This window comes from Panthera uncia (assembly GCF_023721935.1).
Source record: "Panthera uncia isolate 11264 chromosome C1 unlocalized genomic scaffold, Puncia_PCG_1.0 HiC_scaffold_3, whole genome shotgun sequence".
NCBI classification, from domain to species: Eukaryota; Metazoa; Chordata; class Mammalia; order Carnivora; family Felidae; genus Panthera; species Panthera uncia.
In genome coordinates this window covers 100,795,905-100,817,477 of record NW_026057584.1, presented here as the reverse complement: position 1 = coordinate 100,817,477, position 21,573 = coordinate 100,795,905, and the positions used below count along the sequence as shown (strand labels likewise).

Below are 21,573 nucleotides of genomic sequence, written 5' to 3'. Positions count from 1 at the left end.
TTGAGAGACAGAGCACAAGTGGGGGAGGGGGAGAGAGAGAGGGAGACACAGAATCCTAAGCAGGCTCCAGGCTCTGAGCTGTCAGCACAGAGCCCAACATGGGACTTGAGCCCACGAACCATGAGATCATGACCTGAGCTGAAGTCGGACGCTCAACCAACTGAGCCACCCAGTCGGCCCTTCCTCTGGTACAATCTTTACAATCTTAAGTAGGAGTGGTGATTGTGAGCATTTTTGTTCTTGATTGTAAGTGAACTGCTGCTAACATTTCACCATTAAGAATAATATTTGCTGTAAAGTTTTAATAGATTACCTTTGTCAGATTAAGGAAATTCCCTTCTATTCTTATTTTGCTGAGAGATTAAAAAAAAAATTAAACCCACACACAGACAACTTTTTGTTTGTTGCAATCTCCCAGTAATGATAAATTTCCCTATATTTCCTCCCTTTTTTTCTTTATGTATTTTGAAGCTGCATTATTAAATACATACAATTCTAAAATATTTAAATCTTTATCATTATACCGTGACTATCTCTATCCCTAATAATGTTCTTTGACATAAAGTGTACTTTGTATAATAATCTAGCCACCTCAACTTTCATTTGGTTTGTTTTTGCCTAACACATTTTTTACTATAGCTTTATCTTTAGTTTTTAGGTATGCCACTTATAGATAGCATATAACTATATAAGCATATATTGAAAAATCCAATCTGGCAGTCTCTATCTTTTAACTCAAGAGTTTAATGCATTTGTATTTATTGTGATTATTGGTATAGGTGGATTTGTTTCTAACATCTGCTTTTTGTTTTTGATATCTGCTGCTTTTTCTATGCTATTTTTCTTTTCTTGCTTTTTTAAGAATTGAAATTTTTGTTTTATTTCATTTTTTCCTCCCCTTAGGATTTGGATGTTATATTTTAAGGTTTTTAGTGGTTACCTTTGGCATTTTTCCAAGCTTAGTTAACAAAATCTGAATTAGTCCGTAATTTCTCCCACTCTCAAACAGATACAAGAGTCTCAGAACATTTTAACTCAATCATTTACTCAGTCACCTTACATGTCATTGTTGTCTAGTCTTTTAGTGTGCCTTTTAAAAAAGCACCCATGTAAGTGGACATGATTATTATTTCATATAGACATGGCTTGTTTAGATGTACCTGTATGGTCACTATTTCTTTGCTTATCATTCCTTGTTTTTTTTTGTTCCCCGTTTGGGATCGTTTTCCTTCTGTCTGAAGTGTACTTTTTTAGTAGTTCTTGAGATCAGAACTATTGGTAAACTCTCTAATTTTTCTATATCTGAAATGTCCTTATTTTGCCTTCTTTCTTAAAGATTAGTTTTGCTCTAAGTTGACAGTTATTTCTTCTCTGCACTTTCAAGATATTAGATCACTATTTTCTGATTTCCATTGGTTAAGTTTGTTATAATTTCATAACTGCAAATAATCTGTCACTTTTCTCCAGCTGCTTTTTGAGCTTCTTAGTGTGTCTGGGTGTGGTTTCATTTTCCAAATTTGTTTTCCTGCTCGATGGCATGCATTACACTTTCTGCTTTTTTTAGATTTCAGTCTTTCATTGCTTTTGGAAAATCCTCAGCCCTTATCTCTTTAAAATTTGCCTCTCGGGGCGCCTGGGTGGCGCAGTCGGTTAAGCATCCGACTTCAGCCAGGTCATGATCTCGCGGTCCGTGAGTTCGAGCCCCGCGTCAGGCTCTGGGCTGATGGCTCGGAGCCTGGAGCCTGTTTCCGATTCTGTGTCTCCCTCTCTCTCTGCCCCTCCCCTGTTCATGCTCTGTCTCTCTCTGTCCCAAAAATAAATAAAAAACGTTGAAGAAAAAAAAATTAAAAAAAATAAAATAAAATAAAATAAAATAAAATTTGCCTCTCTACCATTCTTTCATCCTGGGGCTCCATTTATTTGTATGTTAGACTTTTTCATTTTAACCTTTTAACCTCTCTTTTGTATTTTTTATCTGTCTTTTTTTTTTTTTTTTTTTCATTCTGGGTAATTTCTACAGCTCCAATTTAGAATTCACTAATTTTCTTCAACCTGCAGTTAAATCCATCAAATTAGGTTTGTTTCCAACAATCTTTCATTCCTGAATTTTCGTTTTTCATCCTATCAAGTCCTTTCATTGTGCCTTATTTCTTATTTTTGTGATTCTATTTTTTAATCCTTTAGTTTATCATTATTCTCTATTTGATAGTTCTATTCTTTGAAGTCCTTGGGAGTTGTGTCTCTGCTGATTCTCACCTGTGGTTTGTTGATCTTTGATATGGAGCTTTCATTGGTTGGTCTGAACTGAGGTTGCTCTTCTCCAGAAAGGACTTAAATTTGCTTTTGCCAGGAGCCAAGGACAGCATTGTCTTATTTGTATGTGCATGCATGCTCTCATTTATTTTCTGCCATGGTGGTTTCTCTTACCTCCTGAGAGTTTAGCAGTACATTTAAAAGTATGTCTTTTGGGGCGCCTGGGTGGCTCAGTCGGTTGAGCGTCCGACTTCGGTTCAGGTCATGATCTCGCAGTCTGTGAGTTCAAGCCCCGCGTTGGGCTCTGTGCTGACAGCTTGGAGCCTGGAGCCTGCTTCGGATTCTGTGTCTCCCTCTCTCTGCCCCTCCCCCACTCATGCTCTCTCTCTCTCTCTCTCTGTCAAAAATAAATAAACATTAAAAAAATTTTTTAAAAAGTATGTCTTTTATTCAGGAACTAGTTGCTGTGTAGCAGGAAGACTCCTCACGAAGTGAAAGCATTAATGAATTCTCTAGTAAGGGAACAGTTTTAACTGTTTTTATTTTCATTTAACAAAAATTTTTTTTAGCGTTTATTTATTATTGAGAGACAGACACAGAGCGTGAGCAGGGGAGAGGTAGGAGACACAGAATCTGAAGTAGGCTCCAGGCTCCGAGCTGTCAGCACAGAGCCCGACGCGGGGCTCGAACTCACAGACTACGAGATCATGACCCGAGCCGCAACCAACTGAGCCACCCAGGTGCCCCTAGATTAGACCTTTAAAAGTAAGCTCTGCCTATGATAGAGATTATAGAAATAAGCTAGGCTTCTGGTCTGGTAAATGAAATCAACACTCAATAAACAAGGGGTTGATAATTCACTTTACGGGAGGATTGACATTGAGGCTTTTGGTTGTGAAGTGTATCAAAGGTTCCATTTGTGACTGCCCATTTCTCGACAGAGGACACAAACATGAAGCCAAAGAATTTTGCATAACTATCAGAGGTCAACCTGAACTCAGATAAAGGACCTGGAGTTACTACAGAAAGTGAATTTAACAGAATTTAACTGGGCAAAACAGAATTTAACTGGGCAAAACCTCCACTTGGCACACTTTCCAGGAAACAAAATTAGTATCTTTCACCTTAGACAAAAAAATGTTATAAACCAGTCGTTTCATTTGGTTAACCCCCTATTAAGCTTCCCTGGACAGCTCCTTTTTCACTTTATCCAACAATTATTTGTAACCTAGTTTTAAAAGACAGGCCACTCCTCCTTCTCACTGAAGCCACCTGTGCTCTTTCCATATCCTCTAGGACTTGGGATTCCCATTCTGTCTCTGTCTCTCTTGTCTTCAGCCACTCCGGTTTATCTTGTTCTTTTCCAGGAACACCCAAAACACGTTCAGATTAAAACCATGGAAAAAAAAAAAAAAAACGAGCTCTCTTTCTGTCCTTCTATTTCTCCCCAGTTACCAATCCTCTCTCTCTCCCACTTTATAACCAACTCTTGGATGAGTTGTCCAGAACTAGTCTCCATTTCCTTAGCGTCTCCATTCCTCCCCAGTCCTCCAACACCGCATCGACATTCTCACCGTAAAGTTTCCCTATTTTCAAATTCAGTGGACACTTACTGCTCTGCACGTTGCTTCTCCACAGCATTCAATACTGTTTCAGACACTCAGTGCACGCGTGTGCATGCACACACACACACACACATACACACACTTACACTTCCTTTATCCCTTATTTCTTTTATTTATTTTGAGAGATGCAAGCAGGGAAGGGCCAGAGGGAGGAGAGAGGGCATCCCAAGCAGGCTCCATGCTGTCAGGGAGACCCCAACATGGGGCTCGATCCCATGACCCCAAGATCACGACCTGAGCTGATATCAAGAGTGGACACTTAAGCAACTGAGCCAGCCAGGTGCCCCTCTTTAGCCCTTACTTTAAAATGTCAAAGGGACACTTGGTTGGCTCAGTCAGTTGAGCATTGGACTCTTGATTTCGGCTTGGGTCATGATCTCCTGGTTTGTGAGTTCAGGCCCCATGTCGGGTTCTGCACTGACACTGCAGAGTCTGCTTGGGATTCTCTCTCTCATAATAAATAAACTTAAAAAAATAAAATGTCAGTTATAAAGGTCAACAATGTTGAGTATTGTATGTCTCCTGAAACCAATTACTGTATGATTATTACTCATAATTACTATTATCAGTATTGTATATATTAGTGTAAATTATTTTCATTTTATATAAATGTATTTTTTAATTTTTTTAACGTTTTTTATTTTTGAGAGAGAGAGACAGAGTGCAAGCTGGGGAGGGCAGAGAGAGAGGGAGACACAGAGTCCGAAGCAAGCTCCAGACTCTGAGCTATCAGCACAGAGCCTGACGCAGGGCTCGAAGTCACAACCCGTGAGATCATGACGTGAGCCGAAGTCAGACGCTTAACCAACTGAGGCACCCAGGTGCCCCTCTATTTCGTTTTAATTAAGAACTTATTATATTGATTTAAAAAATATATGCATAGGTAGGTTCTATTTCTGAATTTCATTTTAGGTTAGTAAAAATAGATTTTCAAGTATTCATTAGAACAAGTTAGTGCTGGTCTGGTAAGATTGAGAATTTCTGCTCTAATGGTTCTAGCTTCCTCTTTGTAAAGACACCAGGGCAGTGACCCAGTAGAAGCAAGCTTCTGTACTTCCAAGGGCCCACGTCATTGCTTTCGGAAAAGATTCAGCTTATCAAGTAGCTGAGTGATCTTCTCTTAAACTTACGTGAGTTATTCTGGTCGTTCCTTAGTTCTTGTGTGAAACCACACAAGAACTTAATAATGGACATTCTATCACTTTTAAAGCTTAACTCTCTCACCGTGATGTGTGGAAGGACACAGAGCAGAAAAGCAAAACTCTAAGCATGTGATTTGTTTTGTTGTTGAAAACTATTGTAGTGAAGTTGTTTTCTGACCATGGTTCTTTCTTTGGAAAACTCTTATCAGGGGCTCAAGGCCATCTTTCAGTCATTGTTCCCAGGAAATGGTTTTTAGCCACTAGACTGCTTTGTGCGTATGGGTTTTTTCTTCCCTATACTGTAAGCCAGTTCTGTTTCAGTAGAAAAGGTTGACTGTATGATAGGTGGCTGTTCTCTGAAGAGTTCTTGTTTTCTTGATGGACCCAGGACCGACTTGTGGGACCACCCAGGGGACATCCCACACGGAACACACAGAGCGCAAGCCTGTGGCTCTGGTGGGGTGCGCGTTTGCTCCTTCTGCCTTTCAGAGAACAGGGGTCGCAGCCACATCTGCAGTGTGCAGGGGCACAGCTCTCCAGGGCAGCCAGGGGACCAACGTCCTGGAGAAGTTGGTAACAGGGCAGAGACGCAGCACAAGGGGGACAAAGGAAGCCATCTCAGCCCTGATCCCTGAGGATCAACACCATCCAGGGCACCTGGGAGCTTATTAGAAATGCACAGGTTCGGCTTCATCCCACATCCGTGACTCAGAGCTGCGTTTGAACAAGATCCACATGCGCTCCTGTGCACATTCTAGTTTGAGAAGCACTGCAGCTCTCACCTGCATTCAAGGCTGCAGCCTTCTGACAGCAGCACAGATGCCGCCCCCTCCAGGAAGCCTTCCAGGAAGGGGCTTCGGATGCCCCTTTCGCATCCCCCCTCCTCTGCATCCTGCCACCGCCACCACGTTGTCACCTGGATCTCCTCCATGTCCTTCCTTGCCTGTTGCTGAAGATCTTCATGTCTACCCTTCCTCAGAGGTGAGCTCTAGCCCAGATCATTCTGTACTCACCTTACATATTGCCTCAGAGCAAGCGCCAGTCAGAAGGCTCACTGAGCCAATGAGCGAATGAGTGGGCAGGTGATCGGCGGGACAGAAATGAAAGCCTGAAGTTCACAGAAGGTTAGGGGTTTATTTCTGTTGCTTCTTAGACAAGCCCTACAAGGTTTCAAACACAAAATACAGACTGTTTCAATGGCATTGATTTTAAACCTCAGACCATGGCATTTAGGACTTCTGGAGCACATTGGTTCAGGCACTTTTGTACCCAGAGGCACATAGAATTTACCAGGCTGAAAGGGAATGACCCACTCTCATGGGGGGTGCTGTTGCCAGCTGCCTGGTGAGGTAGGGAAGAGCAGCAGACACCAGATCAAGGCCCAACACACAGCCCCCCCCCCCCCGCCTTTCATGAGTCGACTGTCCAGTTGGTGGGTGGCCAGGTCCCCTGCTGCACCTGTTCCCTCCTGCCACCCCCACCTTGGAACCATTTTCTTCTCTTAGGAGCACCTGCAGCAGGAGGTGGACGGGGAAGGGGAGGGAGCATGCTGGATTTTGCTGTGTGTCAGCATCTTTGGTATAAGGAAATTCCCTGGGCCCAGGGAGGAGGGTCAGAGAAGGAAGGCCACCAGTACTGCCTGGGGTTGGAGATCCTGGTGGATCCCAGTCGCCCATGTTCTCCTTGCTTCCAATCAGCAGGACACTGAAAGGCCCTCATTGTGTTAAGCAAATGCTGGAATCTGTGCTTCGCCTGCCTCCTTTTCAGCGAGCATCTCCGAGGATCACGGCGCCGCTTCATGGGGGCCCATGTGGAAGGCAAACTTCTGCAGCTCAGCCTTGCAGGAGCAGAAGGAAAACATCTGCAGGAAGCAGACAACTTCGCCTGCGCCACCTTCCCTCCATCAGTCACCGGCCTAATGAGATACTCTTGCACTTGGCTTTTTTTTTTTTTTCCACCCCCTTTTCACTAAAGGACCCTAATGCGTTCTGCAGACATGAGCTCATGAAGCCTCTCTGGGGGAGGCAGGGGCATCCTCTTCTCGCTGTCTCGCCAGCCTTTGCTGGCTCGACCGTGCTCCTAAGATACCTGTGGCCCAGAAGACCCACACTCCCCATTTGGAGCAGAGGTCAGTGTTTGTCTCACTCATGTCTTCCGTTGGGACCCTGTCCCCTCTGTGGCTACAAGTCCTTTTTTTTTTTTTTTTTTTGGTGGAGAGGACAGATCATCCTGGTTCTGGGGTCGGGGGGGCTCAGCCAAGAACAGCTATTTATCCACAGGGGAAATCACAGCAGTTTCAGTAGGAACCAGCAAGGGTTGGCATGGGCTTCGAGGACACGTGTCCTGCGGCCCTGGTTGGGGTCCAGCCTCTTGTGCTTTGGGGCAGCAGACTGACGAGTTTGCAGCTTTGGTAGAAAAGACCCTCCCAACTATTCTGAGTGTAACTGACTGGGGTTGGTGATCCTTGGGGTCACCATTGCCCACGTGCTCCCTGTTTTCCCTGGAGCAGTGTGGAACTTGGAGCCAGTGAAGTTTTCTGGTAGGTTCTCTGCCTGGCAGCAGCAGAGGGCATCTGATGAGGTCCCAAGGTTTTTCCACAGGACCAGTTCAGCGGGGACAGTCCTTCGGTGCCCTGGGCGGGTCTGAGAAAAGCCTCAGCTGTGATGCTGAGGGCTGTCTGCTATGTTTCCCCCTCCCCCTCGAACTGATTTCCAGAGGGCCTGCTCTGGGCCTTCCTAAGAGATATCCAAACTAATGATCTGAAAGGTGAGAAGGCACAGTGGTTTGAAGAACAGTCATCACCAACTTAAAGGAGGGAAAAAAAATTACCCTTGTTCTCAAGACGGTTCATTAGTGGCTCCTACGCGGAGGTGACTTCACACTCCCGCAGGAGGATCAATGTGTAGCCGCTGTGGTGACTTCTGACTTTCAGGAAAAAAAAAAAAAAAAAAAATCTCCCCAGCTCAAGGAGGATTAGAGGGGACAGCTTCAGCCCCGACCCCGCAAAGGACTCATCTTTAATTTGCTCCCAGGGCACAGACACCAGGCTCACCCCCCCAGGGTCCTAGCAACCGCCTGACCTCCTGCTGCCGCTGAAGGTGAATGAGGGAGGAGCCCACCCTCTGCTCGCTGGCGACCCTTCCACCCTGTGATCCCATGAGGCTCCAGGCAGAGCTCTTATCTGCCCCCTTTGGGCTCCAACTCGACAAAAGCCTTGGGAAAGCAGCAAAAAGGGAGTGGGACACAAATGGATGGAATCCACCAAGGTACGAGCCTCTTACTGCCTTTTCTGTGCAAAGAGTGTGTGTCTATTTCTGCAGAGATCACAACACTGTGAGCTGCTGTTCTAACATCTGGCCCTTGCTTTTAAATCTACAAGTTGAAATCTCAGGGGCTCAACTCTTTAAGTATAAATGCAAATCCTGTTATATATATATATATGTGTATATATATATATGAAATATACATGAACATATATATCACACACACGTGTGTGTGTGCCATTCTGAATGTTGCCACCTACACTGGTGTCCCAGGAATTCAGACCTCACACCACCAATGTGTGCACCATTTCACCATCCTGCTCGATTGAGAAAAGCAGCCCCGGCAGGCCCAGGGCACTGTCCTGCCTGTGTCTGGTTTCTGGGGCCAGAGGCAGGCACCTCACACGTGGCTCGTCTTCTGGGCCAGGGCGTGGTCCATCGGCAGCATAAACTTGGCGGCACCGTCCTTCTCCCAGCCCCTCCGGATTCTGGAGAGTCTGCGGCTGAAGCAGGGCAGCAGGAACAGAGCTTTGGCCAGGATAACGACACAGGGCACCAGCAGCGTGAGCGTGAAGGTGGGAGGCAGGTAGAACTTGTAATGGCTGTCTTCAAAGGCACGGGTCCAGCCGTAGGTGAGCGTGTGGAGGGTGCTCAGCACGAGGGCCATGAAGCCCAGGGTGGACTGCAGAAGAAAGGAAGCATGGAGTTAGGGCCAGGGGGACGACAGACACAGCGATCCCACCAAAGGCTCACTGGCTTGCCTGGCAGAGGGGAAGGAAGGCAGGGGTTGCTTTGGTAGTCAAGACTCTGGGTTCCAGTCCCAGCCCCATGACCCCCTCTCTGCATGATCTTACTACTACTCCCTGAACTCTCTGAGCCTCAGTTTCCCCAATGGAAAAATGACAATCATGCCTCCAGCCTGCAGGTGTGTAGGGACTGACTGAATCATGAGCATCTGATAAAGTGAGGCGGTTTCTTCCCCAAACTGTGTTATTCTGGCAGCCACCAGAGGACTTCGATGGAATGCAGTTCAAAGACGTTTAAAAACATTGTACTAGTTTTGCTCATATTTCAACGTATCTTAGAGTACCAGGTGTCTCCCAGCATACCAAAGCCATAGTTTCACAAATAATGATTGGCCTAAGATGAGGGGAGATAAAAAGGTGAACTGGTTTTAGGTTGATTTAAACACAAAGTGACAAGCGTACTTGGCAGGTGGCTTTGGCACCAGTCGTGAGAGCGGCTCAAGAGGCCTGCGGGCCGGGTCACCTGACGCTATTTGTGAAGCCCTAGGCTTGATGGGTGCCGGTCCCTCCCCTCCAGTCCACACCCCGACTCACGAACACCTCCGCGGGAAACCCCACTAGGGCACTCTCCTGCCTGGAAGGGGATGCGCAGAGATGGAGACTGTCACGAACCTAAACAGAAGCTGCGGCCCGTAAATAGCTGGGAAGTGCTGATCTGTAGCTCTAGCCTCGGACTCTGTGGCAGGTCAAGTTCTTGTGGACGACAAATGAGGTGTTCCAGAGTCTACTGTTGGTGGTATAGTCTCGCATGACACTGTGATCCCGGGCAAGCCACTAAATCAGCCTCAGTGGGAAGTCCGTGCTTCCCAAAGCTGGAGCTGGAGATGTGGGGGAAGCGCTGTATGGATCGGCGTTCTGCAGCCCCCCAGATGAGGCCGGGGTGACGGACAGCACAGGGCACCAAGGGTTAGGGCTTCATGGCAGGTGGGGGGGAGAGGCACTGTGCGGTACTGAGGAACCACCAAGAGATTTGGGGCAGGAGAGCCCTGTGTTCATTGCATAAGGGATGAAAATAGCAGGGACCTATCAAGCAGTGCACACATTTGCATTTTCTCCAAGGAGAGCCTGTAAGGGTTTAATTGAAATGCAGCAGTATGACAGTCCCTCAGGGTACTCTTTATGGGTTGCTTTTGAGCTTTCCATGGGGAAGCTACAATTGGGCCTCCTGGATTTCCTTCCAGCCCAGCTTGTCAGCATCGATCCAGGGGTTTGGTTGAGAGACGGTCTTGTCCGCACACCCCTCAGGCACGGCTCGAAGTGGGTCCAATTCTGCTACCGTGCCTCATTCTCGCTCCTCCCTAGCGCGGGGGAACGCCTTGCTGATATCCACTCCAGTACAGACACCAAAGATGTGACACCTCAGTATGCGAAAGAACATTGTTTGGGAGAACTGCTTACAGTACTTCTATGAAGAAACAAACATTTTCTTTTTTTTTTTTTTTTTTTATAATTTTTTTTTTTAACGTTTATTTATTTTTGAGACAGAGAGAGACAGAGCATGAACGGGGGAGGGTCACAGAGAGAGGGAGACACAGAATCTGAAACAGGCTCCAGGCTCTGAGCTGTCAGCTCAGAGCCCGACGCGGGGCTCGAACACACAGACCGTGAGATCGTGACCTGAGCCGAAGTCGGACGCTTAACCGACCGAGCCACCCAGGCACCCCAAAACAAACATTTTCTAATGACCAGCCACTATATGTTCATAGAGAGGTTCCCAAGCACAGCATTCTTGAGCCCTGAAAAATACTAGTTGCCGGAAGACCCCCAGTTTCTATCCTCCTAGGCATCTCTGTTTTTCCTTAGCTTTTAACCACTTCAAGGATGTCTTTATCCCATCTTTAACAATTTCCTGGCTCAACACAGCCTGTTGGGAAAAGCCATCGTTGGATCTGTGCTACTCCCCACAGTCAGGTCAAATTAAAATGGTCAGTCCCCAAAGTGGAAGGCTCCCCGCCTGCGAGTCACAGCCAAATCCTCGTCACTTCCAGATGTATCTATCAAGAACGCCAAATCTCTTAGCAACTTCTGAACCACACCAACTTTTTCTTAGTTCTGATCTACTGATATTGAAGACTGGGGTTACAAAGGTCTCCAGCACTGAGAAAATATTTAGAATTAATATCCGCAATACATAGAGAACTCCTAAACTCAACAACGGAATACCAAATGACACAGGGGCACCTGGGTGGTTCAGTTGATTAAGCGTCCGACTCTTGATTTCGGCTCAAGTGATGATCTTACGGGTCATGAGTTCGAGCCCTGCGTCAGGCTCTGTGCTGACGGTGCACAGCCTGCTTGGGATTCCCTCTCTCTCTCCTTACCCCATTCACGCTCAAATAAACTTTAAAAAGAAAAAGAAAACCAAACAACCCAATTCAAAAATAGGCAAAGTACTTGAACAGAAGTTTCTCCAAAGAAGATCTCTGAATGGGCAATAAGCAATGGAAGAGATGTTCTGCATCACTGATCATTAGAGAAATGCAAATCCAACCACAGTATGTTGCCTCGTGCCTGTTAGAATGGCTACCATCAAAAAACCAGAAAACAAGTGTTGAAAGTATATGGAGAAATGTGAGACCTCGTGCACCGTGGGTGGGAATATGAAAGGCTGCAGCTGCTATGGAAAACAGGAGGGAGGTTCCTCAATAAATTAAAAATACAATTACCATGGGCTCCAGCACTCTCACTTCTGGTATACACCCCCAAAGGACTACGAGCAGGGTCCTGAAGAGATTGGTATATACCCCATGCTGGTACCAGCACTGTGCCCGATAGCCAAAATGCAAGAGCAGCCCGAGCGTCCACCAACAGATGAATCAATAGGCAAAGTGTCATCACTCTAAACAGTGGAATATTATTCAGCCTTTAAAAAGGAAGGCAGTTTTGGGGCACCTGGGTGGCTCAAGTTGGTCAAGCGCCTGACTCTTGATTTCGGCTCAGGTCACAATCTCATGGTCTGTGAGATCGAGCTCCCGCTTCAGGCTCCTCGCTGCCAGCGCTGAGCCTGCTTGGGATTCTCTCCCTCTCTCTCCCCCGTTTGTGCTCTCTCTCTCTCAAAATAAATAAATAAATGAACATTAAAAAAAGTGAAAAGGGGGGCGCCTGGGTGGCTCAGTTGGTTAAGCGGCCGACTTTGGCTCAGGTCATGATCTCGCGGTCTGTGAGTTTGAGCCCCGCATCGGGCTCTGCGCTGACAGCTCGGAGCCTGAAGCCTGTTTCAGATTCTGTGTCTCCCTCTCTCTGACCCTCCCCTGTTCATGCTCTGTCTCTCCCTGTCTCAAAAATAAATAAAACGTTAAAAAAAATTTTTTTTTTTAAAAAATGAAAAGGAAGGTAGTTTTGACACCTGCTCTGCCATGGACGAACCCCGAGGACATGATGCTAAGTGAAATGAGCCCGTCACAAAAAGACAAATACTACATCAGGGCACTTCTGTGAGGCAGTAAAAGTCAGAGACGGTGGAGTGGTGATTGCCAGGGGCTGGGGGTGGGGGCAGTGGGGAGTTAGTGATTAATGGGGACATGGGGTCAGTGTTGCAAGATGAAAAGAGCCGTGGAGATGGATGGTGGGGAGGGTTGCACCGCAGCGTGGATGTACTTAATATCACTGAACTGAACATTTAAAACTGGTTAAGAGAGTAAATTTTGTGTTATTTCACTACAATTAAAAAAAAAAAAAATTGAGGGGGAAGGAAAAGCCCCCAACACAGACCATCAGGAAAAAATCTTGAACAAGCCAGACGCCATGCTGGGGTCCCTCAACCAGCTCCCCGGCCCCAAACTGTTGCTTGCCTAACTCAGGTGGATTTACTGGGCTTTGCTCAGATGCCTGGGAAGTGCCTTTTACCCCTGAGTCTGGGACTGTGGTTTTCAGATCTGGTTACATGGTAAGATCGCCTGGGGGGCTGGGGAATAATATGAATGCCCACGCCTGGCCCGGAAATGCAGACTAGATTGGTTTGGGGTGGGGCTGAGGCATCTTTAGCTTTTAGAAATTCAGTGATGATGCTCCTGTGCGGGGAGGACTAAGAACAACTAATTTAGGAGACTCTCATCACCCAAGCCTTTCTAGCGTCAGGTCGAGAAGTCCCTGTGTGCCCTCTGCCCAGGCTATTTGATTAGGGTCAACCTGGCCCTACACCTGCCTTCCACAAAGATCCACTGAGGCCTTGATGGGCCCCCACTCTGCACTGTGGGGTTGCCCCAGATGCTGCAGCAATGAGAACCCACCCAGGCCCAGGAACCTAGCCCCTGTAGCCCCAGTGAGGCCTCAGGTCTCCCTCAGTGACATGCCCCGAAGCTCCCTACCCACGTGGGCCACCACCCCCAGCTCCTAGTTTGGAGTCATGGATTGTGCTGGGCATGTGTACATGCACTGGGAGGGCCCAGAGATGCTGCTCCTGCTCATACGTCATCCTTTTGCCATCCAAAATTCCATGCTGACAGATGGCAGCAAGCCCCAGCCTCGGGCTAATGGTTTACAGGGAGGGCTGAAAGTCAAAGACCAGCCAGTAACAAAGGGCCTCTTGACTTTCCAGTCCCAATGGGATGCCTGGATGATTCCAGCGAGTCTGTTCTCCTAAAACTCTCTGTCCTTGGGAACAGTCTGAAGATCCCACACACTGCCCCCATCCCAACAACGCCTGTATTCCCCAAGCTAAAGCCATTTATATTATACGTAAGCTCATTAGCAAAAAAGAAACAGCCAGATTGTCAGTGGTTTCTGCTGGTGCTCAGTTACTGTGGCACAGAGGGGCTTTGGCCAACTGCTCACAAAGCCGGGGTCAGAGCTGGTCTCTATCATTATTTCAGGCTGGTGGCCGGAGTGGGCAAGGTCACAGGAGGCTCCCCTACCTTTGGGGCCGACCTGGGCTTCTAAGAGCAGAACCCCGATTTCTCTGTCCAGGTGGGCTGCATTGATCCGGGTATTTTGCCACCTAACGTCTACCTGGCTTAGTAAGAGCAGTTAGCACAGCTGAGACCAAACCAAAGCAATAACAACAGCAAACAAAATTCAAAACTTTGAAAACAGTCCTAGGACCAAAAGGATAAACACAAGTCACTGCTCTGGAGTCAACACACCGTTTTGGTGACTCTTAGCTAAATAAACCATAGACCCAGGAGGCAGGCCAAGCCCATTGAGAACCATGGCTCTCCATGGTCAGTTTCTTTCTTTCTTTCCTTCCTTCCTTCCTCTCTCTCTCTTTTCTTTCTTTCTTTTTTTTTTTTTTTTTAATATTTATTATTTTTGAGAGAGAGAGACAATGCAAGCTGGGGAGGGGCAGAGTGGAGGGACAGAGGATCTGAAGCAGGCTCCGTGCTGACAGCAGCCAGCCCAATGTGGGGCTCGAACTCACGAACTGTGAGATCATGACCTGATCGGACCTGAGTCAGACACTCAACTGGCCGAGCCACCCAGGCTCCCCTCCAACAGCCAGTTTCTAAGCCTTAGTACCCTGCGGTGGTTATGTGTGGCAGCGGAAGGAGATGGGAGTGCTAATCTTATGGGGAAGGTTGCAACTTATCTCAAAACTCATTCAGCCGCTACTAAATACATGTATTGTGCATTTGACGTGTCCTCAGCTCACACCTTCCCAAGGACCACAGGAGGGGGGCACAGACATAAATGGGGACACTGATGCTCTGACAGGCTAAGAAACTATCTCACGGGGCAGCCACAGTCTAGGTCAGGGGTGGTCTGGGTATCTATTTCTCCAAGGGAGTTCTGGGACTCCAAACTTTGTGATGGAGGCTTACGGGAACCATCACATTTTTCATTACTGCCCAGTACACAACCACGTATGCAAACATGACTATTGGAAAAAATATCTATCCGGGGAACATGCAAGGCACTCTGACATTCTGTAACATCCTATTTCATTTGTAAAAAGCTGGTTGCGATCCACCAAATTGATTTCGTGACCCACCAGTGAGAATCGACCCCAGTTTGCCAACACTGCCCTGGACCATTTGGACTCCCAGGGCTGGAGTGTCTCGGCATCTCGTGAACTCAGAAATGGGTGGTTGGTAGCTTCGTCAGGGAGAGTGGAGATGTGGCCACACGCCCCAAGCATAATAGCAAAATGCTTTTTGTTTTCTTCCACATATCACTCCCACGGTGGCTCAGGACACCTCTGTAGGCATTAACCCCATCTTCTAAGAGTGTAAAGCGAGGCTTGGGGGAGGGCGCGGGTCATCGGCCCCCAGCTCGAGCTGGGACAGGGGGAGGCAGAGCTGGACCCCGGGCTCCACGCGCTGACGGTTTGCACTCTTGGGAGACAGAGCGTTTGATTTTCTGGACGGAACGTGGGCGTTTGACTTCCACAAGTAAAACCCTGCCATTGTTACCTACCCATCTCCTGGCCTCGCAACCCCCCTGCTCTTGCAGTGACAGAGGGGCTTCCATATTTAGATTTCAACTCTTAAATATGTAAAGTCGAGCGCGGCTGCCAAGGTTCCGGGCACCTTTTGCTAACAAAATCAAATCCTCTGGCTTTCTCCGGCAGCCAGAGCCGGGGCCTGTAATCTACAGCTGCTTAACGGAGCAACTTGCTGGTGAGGGGGGCAACCCACCATCTGTTTTAATTGTGGATGAACCCCGCACCCCAGGATACTCTGGGCAGGAACGGAAAAATCCTAGATTTGGGTGTGCGCCACATGAGGATTAGCGGCAGATAAATAAAATTCCTTTCTCCCCCCTCCAATGCTGGCCTGCGTCAGCCCCGAGTACTCCTCTGGGAACCTCTGGAGATGAGCAGAGCCAGGGAGATTCAGAAACATCCACTTAAAAAACAAAACAAAACAAAACCACCACAACTTTGTTTTGTTCTAGGGTATGTAAGCGTCCCCAGTCAGGAACAATTAATTTGGATTACGTAAGAGCACTGCTCTTATGATCCCTCTGCTTATCCTGTACCATGTCCTCGCCACACAGACAGGATGTGTGACAGATTTTTTGTTGATAATGGGGGTGGATATGATAGCTGTTCTCTGCCCTGATACAGTATCGATGGCAGAACCCAGCATTAGTCAGCACCTATCCACGGAGGGGATGAGTTAATCCACCAACACATGGGGGCTGACCGCGTACTTTGTGCAGAGAACAGTGGGAGATGCCAAAGAAAGATAAAAAAAAAATGTCCCCGTCTCAGTTGTCCTTTCAGTTGCAACGCGGCTATGCCTGTCGTGTTCCCTGTCACATCACAGACCTAACACGACGCCTGGCATGCAGTAGGCGCTCAATAAGTATTTGCTGAACTAATACAGGTGCAAAGACCCTGTGCCGTCAGCGGCATCTCCTCAACTGTGTTTGCTGCAGCGTAAGTAACCGTTATCTGAAAAATCACAACAAAAAAACAAGACAAAACAAAAAAAGAAAAAGAAAAAAACAAAAAACGGGGGAGGGAAGGGGCTAATGGTGAAATAAGGTGGGTGTCTTGTAGACGTTACCGGAATCTCTGCTGGGTCAAAGTGCACTGTGAGGCTCTTAGGGGAAGGCAAATCTTTTCTCAAATTTATTTGACAAGAGACCTCCTTTCCTCTGGAGTTTTCAGAGGAACGGTGGTCCTTTGGGAAATGCTGTGTTTTACCCCCGATACCCTGGTGAACCTCATGTTCACCTCCTCTTTGCCCTGTGTGAATCAAGGGCCTAAAGGGGACAGCAGGGCCAGGTTGAGATGATGTTGCCAGGTGGCCGGCTAGGCTCACTCACTGGCTCACTGATCCCAGCTAGACGGGTGAGATGCTCAAGGATTGTGGAAACTGAGAATGTTTTAGCCCGGGGTTCAGTGTTCTGTCATCTAAATTTTTCTTCTTTTTAAAAAAAAAAAAAATTATTTACTTTTGAGAGGGATGGGGGGCGGGGGAGGGGCAAACAGAGAGGGAGAGAGACTCCCAAGCAGACTGTGCGCTGTATCTCACCAACTGTGAGATCGTGAACTGAGCCGAAATCAAGACCCTTAACCGACTGAGCCACCCCGGCGTCCCTGTTGTCTGATTTTGTCACGCGCCTATACCCGGCTTCCCCAGATGTCATGAGGACGGAGCTTCGTCTGCACCCCCTTTATCAAGAGACTTGGCTGAGCCCTCAAGGCCCCGGGAGGCCCTGGCATCTGACTGAACTGTCCTGTTGCACACATTGTGAAAGCCGAGGCGGTTCCCAGAAGGGAAGGTGCTTGCACACGAGGGTCGGGGCCAACGTAAGCTGAGGAAGTGAGCTAGGGCTCACTAGCGCAGGCAGAACTACCTTACCTGAACGAAGCTGAACTCCCTCCAGTTAAGCGAGTTTGCAATGGATGGCAGTGAGGTGACGGCCAGCAGGGACAGTGTGCCGAGGGCCAGCACTCCCAGGGAGAGGTATATCTCCATCCTCCAGACTTCCTCCTCAATCCACAGGTGGCTCTTGTTGGCCAAGACCTAATGGAGATGGAAGAAAAACCGTGAGCACAGTGGCAGAGGTCGGTGGCCTGGGGCGTGGGCGAGCTGGGGTTTTAGGACTGGAGACACGCCATGCTAGCTAACGTGCCCGCCACACTCAACGTGCGCCTGGTCCTGTTCGAAGTGCTTCTTAGGCATCAGCTCCCCCAATTTACAACGCCACAAGGTAGGGGTCGCTGTGATCCCCACTTTATAGATGAGGGAAAATGAGGCACGAGGATCACGTAACTTTGCCAAGGTGACACACAGGGTAGTGGACGGCGGGGCTGGGATTAGGACCCGGGCAGTCTGGGTCTCGGCTTTCACAAAGCTTCCCGGGGCCCGTGAAGCAACACAGTCACGTGAGCTAACAGCAAGGGGTCCGAGAAGTCAGTAAGACATACAGGCCCTTCAAACATGACCATATCACGTGGTTTTCCGGGCCCCAGATCCCCCAAAGGAAGGAAGAGCTCTGCTAGCTTGGAATCCCTTCAGCCAGATGGGTTCATGCCTCCGCTGCCTGGCTCCCCTTCCAGACTGTCTTACCCTCGACCCTTTACCTTCCTGTTCCCCCAAGCTGCCCCGGCCACTGGCTTCCGCTGAGGGCACGCACACAAAGACACGCAGAGACACTAAAGCCCTCGGCGCTTCCCGACTCAAAGCCACCAGCTACCATCTTCCACTCTGTCCCCCATTTCTGCCCAAGGAATACAGCTTTGGCTCAACCATCGTGCCAGGCAACAGGGATGGACATCCATTGCCAAGCAATGAGCACTTATGAAGCACCTGCTGTGTGCTGTGCCCTGGGCTGCCGGGAGCAAGGGTACCTGCCCTCACGGAGCTCTGGGATCCCCTGCGGAGCTCAAAGGGCACAAGCATCAGGGAGGTCTGCAGGGCCCAGAGACTTCTCCCCCCCAACTCCCCACGTGGAGTGCCCGCGTGCCTGCCACGCCATGAACAGCACACACGAGGAAGCTTCCATTAAGGTCCTCGCAGCAGAACCGTCATTTTCCATCTAGACCAGGTAGCAGAGTTCCTGGAAGTCAAGGTGTTCTCTGAGAAGCACCACGAAATGCCACTGCTTTCGTGCTACAGCTGCAGACCGAGGAACAGTATTTTCTGTCAGGAAATGTGACTCTGCCTCAGCCGGCAGGTCTCTGCTGTGCAAAACAGAATGACTCATACAGGTTTTTGAGACACTATTTCAGCAGGAAAGAAAAAAATGACCCAAGTCCAGTTACCAGAGACAATATTAAAAATGAATCTGGTGAGGGGTGCCTGGGTGGCTCAGCGGATTGAGCGTCTGACTTCAGCTCAGGTCATGATCTCACAGTTCGTGGGTTTGAGCCCCGCATCAGGCTCTGTGCTGACAGCTTGGAGCCCGCATCGGATTCTGTGTCTCCCTCCCTCTCTCTCTCTGCCCCACCCCTCCTTGCTCTCTGTCTCTCAAAACTGAATAAACATTAAAAAAAATAAAATAAAAAAAATCTGGTGAGCTGAGCAAAATGGCTGAAAACCTGATAGGACAAAGTTTAAAGAAACCTAGAAAATGCCATCCTCCCCCCTGCCTCCCCCGGTGCTTTTCCTGCAGTTGAGAAACACGATTGCCTCTGTTCTATTTTAGGGCCGGTTGGCTCACACTGGTGTCTTTAAGCCACTAAGGGACCAGGAGTCCGGGACCCAGGTTCTCGTCCTGACCACTAGTTGTATGTGACTGGCCAATCCCAGCTCTGGGCCTCTGTTTCTCCGCTGAGGGCTAGAAGAGGCCACGTCTGAAATCCCACAACGGTGCTTGTGTACTGAGCACGTGTCAGCATTTGCCAGAAGGGTCTGACCGCTACTACCCTGCAGAGGGCGGAGAGGTCCCCCCGCGTCACGGGCTCCGAGTCTTACACCTTCGCAGTGTTGACAACTGCCACTGAGTAAAGTCATCTCCCTGTAAGTTGTTTGTTCTTCAGATACACCTCATTAGTCATTCCTTTCTGCGTTTCGGTAAAATCAGGCAGTTAATGTCATAAGTCAGAGTCTGGATGATTACACACACATACCACACTTGCTTGCAAAATGTCTTGTGTTTTTCCTCTGATATTTCCACTCTGCAGTGACTCTGCGAAGCGGAGGGGTGAGGTGGGCAGGGGAGCAATGGATGGCGAGGAACCTGCATGAGGACCTGTATCCCGGCTGCCTTCTATAGCCTGTGGGATTTTTTTAAAAATTTTTTTAATGTTTGAGAGATAGAGCACGAGCAGGGGAGGGGCAGAGAGAGAGGGGGAGACACAGAATCCGAAGCCAGCTCCAGCCTCTGAGCTGTCAGCACAGAAGAGCCCGATGCGGGGCTCGAACTTGCGAACCGCGAGATCACGACCTGAGCCGAAGCCAGACGCTTAACCGACTGAGCCACCTGGGCGCCCCCTAGCCTGTGGGATTCTTAACCAACCTCCTGGGCCACTGTGCTGTATCTGGTGGGCTCCCCAGTGACCAGTGTCACACACGACTGCCTGGAATATAGATTCGACAGCTCCTCATTCCCCTGGTAATTCTCCCACGTTTACTGCTAACCCAGTTGGCCACCTTGAGAATGACCAGGGTAGTGCTTGCCAGCAAGGGATGGAATGGTGGCGTTCACACGTGGGGATTCCTTTCCCTGCGCGTTGAAGGCTAGATCCTGAAGGACCCAGGGGCAGGAGGACCAGTGAGGCTGTGGCTGAAGTCCCTCTCCACATCCCAAGGGTGGGCGGTGGGTGGGAAGAGGGTGGTGCTGACCACCAGCCAAACTCGGAGAAGGGGGAGGCAGGGTGTGAAAGGCAGCCTTTGGCAGTGGGAGAATGGCTTCGATCTCAAGGCTGGTGTTCCTGCCGATGCTGCCACTAGGGGACAGTCACGAGACCCTCGGCAGTCTCTTCCTGGCTAATCGCACCGCTGTCTCACTTTGTTTATTGCAGGGGAAAAAAGGATGATGTTTGTGAAATGAGTAGCCTGTGACTGACGCACAGTAGGTGATTAGTAAAATAAATGGCTGTGCTGTTGCTTTTAATGGCAGCGAGGCAGTTACATTACTTCTTGACCTACCTACACTCAATGTGTCCTCCTCCTAAGAGATGCCTAGTATTGGCTTCATAGTGGCACAGACATGCACCGGGAATCTGTGTTAGGAACTGTGGACCTCAAGGGGTGGAAGACCCAGTCGTGGAACTGAGTGGGGGCAGAAGACAGACCTGTAAATGAGTGATTACAAAGGAGTGCATGATAATAACCCTAGAAGTGTGGACGAAATACAACAGATTACAAAGGTGGGTGTGGGTGAGACAGGCAGGCAGGGGGAGCTTAACAGAGGTTGGGTGTTAAAGGAAGAATAAAAGGGGGGCGCCTGGGTGGCTCAGTCGGTTGGGTGTCCGACTTCAGCTCAGGTCATGATCTCACAGTCTGTGAGTTCGAGCCCCGCGTCGCGCTCTGTACTGACAGCTTGGAGCCTGGAGCCTGCCTCGGATTCTGTGTCTCCCTCTCTCTCTGTCCCTCCCCTGCTCATGCTCTGTCTCTCTCTCTCTCTCTCTCTCAAAAATAAATAAAAACATTTAAAAAAAAATAAAGGAAGAATAAAAGGAGCGCCTGGGTGGCTCAGTCGGTTGAGTGTCTGTCTGACTTCGGCTCAGGTGATGATCTCACAGTTTGTGAGTTTGAGTCCCGCATCGGGCTCTGTGCTGACAGCTCGGAGCCTGAAGCCTGCTTCGGATTCTGTGTCTCCCTCGCTCTCTGCCCCTCCCCAGCTCATGCTCTGTCTCTCTCTCTCTCTCTCTCTCTCTCTCAAAAAACAGAGAAACATTAAAAAAATAAATAAATAAAGGAATAAAAGTTCGTCAGACTGTCGAGGTGTCCCAGGGTGGGGACTCTGGGCCAGGAGGAATGAGCTCTGCCCACTCGGAGGACAACATGGGACCTGAGTGTCACAGGAGCAGCGGGGAGAGAGCACAGCTGTGCTGTGAGGAGTCTATCATTATCCCGAGGACAGTGCAGGACCATTGAGCGCTTTTCAGCAGGGACACAGCTAAGACGCAAATTTTAGACTCTCTAAC

At 48.7% G+C, this 21,573-nt stretch overlaps 1 protein-coding gene and 1 long non-coding RNA gene across 3 annotated transcripts in view; one reads left to right on the top strand and one right to left on the bottom strand.

Annotated features, from left to right (window-relative positions):
- The first annotated feature begins 5,274 nt into the window (after positions 1-5,274).
- LOC125911684 (uncharacterized) lies at positions 5,275-7,229 on the top strand. The gene is made up of 2 exons (XR_007454410.1): positions 5,275-6,001; positions 6,788-7,229. It is a non-coding gene; the product is annotated as an uncharacterized LOC125911684 (long non-coding RNA).
- Positions 6,135-21,573, bottom strand: part of STEAP3 (STEAP3 metalloreductase) — a 46,788-nt gene continuing 31,349 nt past the window's right edge. For both annotated transcript variants that reach the window (XM_049615736.1, XM_049615735.1), the window contains exons 4-5: positions 17,339-17,503; positions 6,135-8,965 (exon numbers count right to left, since the gene is read on the bottom strand). In XM_049615736.1, coding sequence (XP_049471693.1) covers positions 8,684-8,965; positions 17,339-17,503 — 447 coding nt within the window. In that variant the 3' untranslated portion in view covers positions 6,135-8,683. The remainder of the gene's footprint in view (positions 8,966-17,338; positions 17,504-21,573) is intronic.